General features: G+C 34.2%; 1 protein-coding gene across 1 annotated transcript; it reads left to right on the plus strand.

The window, feature by feature from the left end:
• Positions 1-2630: 2630 nt before the first annotated feature.
• LOC122400586 (omega-conotoxin-like protein 1) lies at positions 2631-5263 on the plus strand. Its single transcript, XM_043402108.1, has 3 exons — positions 2631-2768; positions 4697-4808; positions 4999-5263. The coding sequence occupies exons 2-3, from the start codon at positions 4716-4718 to the stop codon at positions 5131-5133; spliced, it is 228 nt and encodes a 75-aa protein (XP_043258043.1). The 5' UTR covers positions 2631-2768; positions 4697-4715; the 3' UTR covers positions 5134-5263.
• Positions 5264-6231: the final 968 nt, after the last annotated feature.

Genomic DNA, 6231 nt, shown 5'->3' on the forward strand with positions numbered 1-6231 from the left:
AAATTATGTAACGTAAACATCGATTACAGTAGCATAAGTAATATGTTAAAATTGTGAAATTAGAATATATTTTATTAATATGTACAAATTATTGAGTTTCAATAAAGTAACTTGTTTCGCATTCGGTAAGGAGTGCTCTCAAACTCATGTTGATTATCCCAATTACACATTTTATTATACGAGTGCCCAAAAATGATTGATATAAACCATTTAATGTTACCTAAACTTGAGAAAGCAATGTTTGCAATATGATATTTAATACGGAGTGCTGCGTAATTTCGAAACAAGCGAAATGGAGATAATTCGGCATGAAAAATAAATTGAACATGTAAAATGCTCGTAGAATATTTTGGTACGAAAATTGTTGAAGTACGTACGTACTTGACTACAACACGGTTCAACGAACGACGTTGTTGATGTTTATACGTTTCCAGGATATGCATAGAGCAGTGTTTCCCAACCTTTTTTTAAATCATGCCACGCGTCGACGCTGCGATGGATTTTCAAAATTGATTTGCTCGAAATCAGAGTCTTTGTCAAACTACACATTTATTCAAACTATTTTCTCAATCGTGAGACTAAGGTCTAAAAACCTTTCAACCTTTCAATATTTGTAAGTTCAATAGCGCTCGCAGAGCTATTATTATACTATCAGTTGTATTAACCAAAATAACGATACTAATTTATTAAACTTGGATAATCTATAATTTATAAACCACGAAAGTGAAAATGTTTTTGTAGGATGTGTACAAATTTAAAGAGTTATAAACTTGCTCGGTTGTTTTGCTGTCTGTCTATAAACAGAGTGTCGGGAAAAAGATATTGGCCACAGTTTACGGTACAGTGAAATTTAACGTTGTATAAAAAAAAAAAAAAAAGAGAAATATGCTCGACGTTTTCACTTGGCTACCATCTACGTATAAAAGGACAATATTACCGAGTGATTCGGTTTTCTTTCCTGTTGTTTCCTATTAAGCGAATTAAAGAACAAGAGGGTTTTGTCGAGAAATCAATGGATTGTATAAAGCCTGCAATATGCAGTCAATGGAATATCGGGGCAGAAAGCAAAAAGTACTCCCGCCGTTCCATACCGACGAATGGAGAAAGAATGTTCGCGGTGGATGCCTCTTTTGAATTGTTGTACAGTTTAGAGTATAATTGGAACGAATTATAATGTTTGAAATGAAGAGAACGGGTTAGGATTTGAATTTCACGTACTAGCTCGAGATACGCGTCTCGAAGGTATTATTTCACGGAATTAAATGCCAGACCCAGAGCTGCCTGTAGCTATTGTAATTTAATAGACCGCGTTTCATAAAAAAAAAAGTGGAAAAATTACATACGAGCAATAAAGTTGTAATATTACAGAATATTCGTTCGTTGATATGCCAGTCTGGAAATAAAGATTCAACGTGCTGCTCATGAACGTGAAATCGAAAAATATAAACTTCGAACAATAGAACGTTCGATTTCGTCGATTTATAATTTTCATACTCGATGCTTGTAATATTTTTATCGTACGTTATCGTTTGGTCTTTTCTTTCCGAGGCTGTAATTGGTATTTCAAAAACCTAATGCCGTTTCAATAAGCTTCGAGCTTTTAATTAAAATAATTAAAGCAGTGTTTCTCACACTATCCTTCAGAATCGAATTCTTAAGTTTAAAAAGTGTAATTTTTTATTTAAACTATTTTTACGTTCTTTACTAAAACTCATATACAAAAGGTTTTCTTGAAATTTATTTAAAAGTATGTAACAATACATTATTGATTCAAATCATATATGCATAATCAAATTATGCACGACTGCTGAAAACACCATCTATTTAATATGATTCTCAGGAAGAAACGGCAGAGTTACTTTCCAGCGTTGATAAGAATAATAAGAAGTTTGACGGAAAATTGCGTGCATGTCAACGAGGAAACATAAGAAATATACATAATGTATTGCGTAACGTATGCGACACTTTACCAAGAATATAAACTGTAACGCATTTTCCATTTCAATTGGAAAAGCCAGTCATTTAACTATCACGCTTTCCATAACAACTTTTTAGTTCATCGAGGCGTACCAGGAACTTGGACAGAGTCTACTTTAATTTGTAAACAATGCAACATTCTTATCGCTTAATTACAATTTCATTCTATACAAGAAATATAAAATAGGAAAGAATATGCTTGAGAAAATATACATAAGTTCGAAATATTACACAAATGTAACGTTACGTCACATTTTCGAAAAAGTAAATTAACCCAGACCAAATTCGAATATTCATTTACCATAATTATATAAATGTTTAAAATTAAATATTTACTAAATAAAAATAAAATTTCGATTTGACTATGCAATTTGATAATCTAATTAGGGCTAGGAGACTAAAATTTGACGCGAATTAGAATCCACAAATCATAAATTAAAAAAAGTTTGAAAAATTACAGTGTTTACAATTTTAAAAATCGTCGAACAATCAGTGTATCAATTTATTTCCGCGTAAAACAACGCAACGCTGAACCAGAAACGCGATAATCGTGTTTTATAAACATTTGAATGTGAGTCATGTATTCGCAGAACATTTTCTTACACATACTGTTTACGGTCTTTGAAATATATGCATATTCGCGATATATACGAGTTAAAGATTTGTCAGAGTGACGCGACGTCTTAGTATAAAAGCGTAGTGTACAGCAACTCCACAAGTCAGTTAAGGTCGAACTGTTGGTTCCAGTACTCCTAAGAAAGAGCTCTGTGTATCTGTGTCAGTTGCTTCTGGTAAGTAGAATTCAGTTTCTCCAAGGAACTGTTTCCAAGCGTAGAGAACGCGCGGCGACGCAGACTGTGTTAATTCGCTGCTAAAATCAAAGATCAATTTACCGAACTGACGTGAATTTAGTTATGGTTCGACGTGCAAGTTCTTCGTGCAAAGTGATTTGATATTCAATTCAGTGTGATGGGATCATAACGTTTGCACAACATTAGAATAAAAAATAAATCTTACGGTTCGTAAGTAAACAGAAGTGTTAGAAAAGCTAAATGTAAACGCACTAGTGAAGTTGTTTTCGTTCGAGAAAGTTCCCAGAATAACATTACTCGATGGAGTTCTTCGATATATTGACAGATACGTGCAATGAACTTTGATCGTTTGTTATCACTTATACATGCCATCCGTTTGTTCATTGTGTGAATATACTTTGCATAGAATTTACGTTCTCCTTGGTTTCCATTATTAGTACTCGATTAAAGTGCTATCTACTTTTATAGAAAGTCACTTTTTCGACGGTGTTTGTTGTTTTTACAACTATGAACAAACTTCAGTTGAAATTTAAAGTATGGTTAAGAGCATCCTGTGATTTAAAAAGCTAAACAAAGACGTTGATTTTTGAATATTTTCTCAAATGCTGTTGATTATATCTTTCTGCTGTAAGAAGACATTTTTTTTCACGAAAAAATATTAATGGTTTTTTATATCTTTGATTCTTTAAATTTGATTATTCTATTTACTCGATTATACAAACAGTGTAGTTTTGCAGTAAAGCTGAAACGTTTTTTAAAATGGATACAAAATGATCGAGGATATTCTGGTTGTGTATCCAGCCTTGAAAATATTAAAAACAGACCTTCTATACGAGTCTTATTCGGTCAGACGCTATAGACGTGTTTTATAAGGAAACATTGCTCGAGGCTGTCCAGATTTTATTTACTCATAGCACCATATTCTTCTTAATCTGAAACTACTTCATTTTTCTTTGTACTCCTGCTTTAGATATGTGTAGAATTTAGGAAAGATTTTAAGAACGTCAGATAGAAGAAATCAATTTTTATTGACTATTGAAATTCAGTGATCAGTAAAAAAGCCATCTTTCCAATATTTCGAGTTTTAATCCAATACTTTAGGAATGTGTATAGAAAAAAGAAAAATGCAGGAAAGAAAGAACAATGTTTTCGTAGGTCTAGACCAGAGAATCCTCTTTAATTTTTCTTTGTACTCCTGCTTTAAATGTGTGTAAAATTTAGGAAAGATTTTAAGAACGCCAGATAGAAGAAATCAATTTTTATTGACTATTGAAATTCATTGATCAGTAAAAAAGCCATCTTTCCAATATTTCGAGTTTTAATCTAATACTTTAGGAATGTGTATAGAAAAAAGAAAAATGCAGGAAAGAAAGAACAATGTTTTCGTAGGTCTAGACCAGAGAATCCTCTTTAATTCGATCGTGTTTACGCCAAGAAACCGCTATATTATTCGTCACGTTTTACGAAACGCTGAAAAGTTCTGTCTGCGCTGAATACGTGACAACCACTTCGTGAAGCAGATTGATGCTGTACATGTTTGGTCGTAACCGTACACTTTAGTCACTCTGTCCGCTATTCAAGAACGAGTCAGGTCAGTAGTTAATGACTCATTCACGGATACTTGTACACACCGTGCTCGCACAAAACTGGATCGCGCGCGCGCGAGCGTGTGTTCGTTAAGGTTGCTTAATGAGCTGGAATTTCATGAATCCACAGATGACCTTTGTAGATCCGTGTCTTCTATGGCGCCGAGACAAGATATAATTGGATTAAGAAGCGTCTCTCGTTTTTCTCCGTCGCGTTTTACAACTCTTTAAAGCGTACAAACGTAACGGAAAAAACTTGAACGACGAGAGAAGAAAATGGTTTTAATTTCGCGAATAATTAATTTCAATTACATTTTTCAGCGTGTAAATCCATCGCAAAATGGCCAAGCTCATACTGTACGTTTTCATCGCCTTGTTGGCTACGACTTTAGTCGTGTCAGCTCCTGAATCCTGCGGAAGACACGGCGACCAGGTAAGTTAAAAATAAGTTATTATCGCTCGTTTGGAAAACCGTGCTATTAGAAAGGCTTCGAACGACAAGGAGGATAAATTATGATGAAGTTACGCGGATCCCGTTCCGCTAACGAGCCTAAAATAGAATTTTAAAGCAGCCGTAATAATATGCGGCTGTTTGCTAACGCGAATATATTTCTTTGTTGCAGTGCGTCAGCGACAGAGAATGCTGCAATAACATAAAGTGTCACAGGTACGCGAACAGGTGTCAAGTACAAATCACGGAAGAGGAGCTGATGGCTCAACGCGAGAAGATCTTAGGCAAAAAGGGCAAAAGCTATTAAGGGAACAACGATCGTTGATATTGTAAAATCCCCAAAGTGAAAAAAGAAATGAAAAATAAATGGAACGAACGGGTACAGAAAATCTTTAAGTGTTTCCTGTACGATCACGGTTTTCGTTGCTAGAAAATTGTTTGGTAAAACGAACGCGATCGAGCTCGGTAACACGCACGTGATACAGCGAACTCGGAATTTCCATGCCAAGAAGAGGTCACCGATTATTAGGTCCCACGATTGTTATTATCAGCTCGTACGAGATTACTGCGTCGGTGAAAGTGTGGTCATTATGAAATGATATTCTGTCGATTCCACGGAAAACGATCGCGGCAACCGGGCAACAGTATTTAGAAAACAAACGCTTTTAAAAATTATACTCGATCGAGTGCGTCCTATCGCGTTGCGTTAAGTATTGCTCGATCGCGCATGTGGCGTTTCGAAATCACTATCCTTTTTATCCTTGGAACGACTACTTTCCAATTTTACTTTATCGGTCATTTTGGATCGTCTTCAAACTTTATTTCATCGTCAATCCTTTGCTCGAAATTCCTTTTTATATCGTCCTTGATTGCTTCGTATTGAAAAGAATTGTGTGGTGGATTTTTATTTGTTTGTGAAACGGATTATACAAAGTAGGCAACATCAGTTATGAAGGGTAATATACTGTTGACGTTTCTCGTCTAATTTGTATTGGCCCACTTCAGAAATGTACAAGAAACTCTATAAATAAACAGGACAAACGTGATTTACAATTTATACTCGTTCGAAATTAGCGATGCTTTAACCATTTAAGATCGATTGGTTATTTACCAGTACAAAATGAATTTGTTGCTGTTATTCAAGAATACGGACATCTTTAATCAGTTCATATACGAACTGTTTACTAAATATAAAACTTTAAATCTAAGTAATCTTGAAAATAATGCATTTTTGATAAAATTGTTGAATACAATAGTTTTTTAGTTTCAAGGCAGAGATTTATCTGGCTTATTTATTTTTTATTTATTGAAGGCTTTCAAGGGTATTTGTAGGGTAACTTTGTTTTTTAGAATAGAAATCTTTATTATTATTTAGAGATTCTTATTCTACATGAAAAAGAACGTG

Source organism: Colletes gigas, unplaced genomic scaffold (genome assembly GCF_013123115.1).
Source record: "Colletes gigas isolate AHSC1104 unplaced genomic scaffold, ASM1312311v1 Colletes_gigas_Sc00019, whole genome shotgun sequence".
Lineage (NCBI taxonomy): Eukaryota > Metazoa > Arthropoda > Insecta > Hymenoptera > Colletidae > Colletes > Colletes gigas.

Coding starts and splice junctions, on each gene's coding strand:
- LOC122400586 (XM_043402108.1), top strand. CDS start 4,716: ATGGCCAAGCTCATACTGTACGTTTTCATCGCCTTGTTGGCTACGACT. Junction 4,809..4,998: donor GCGGAAGACACGGCGACCAG/GTAAGTTAAAAA, acceptor TCTTTGTTGCAG/TGCGTCAGCGACAGAGAATG.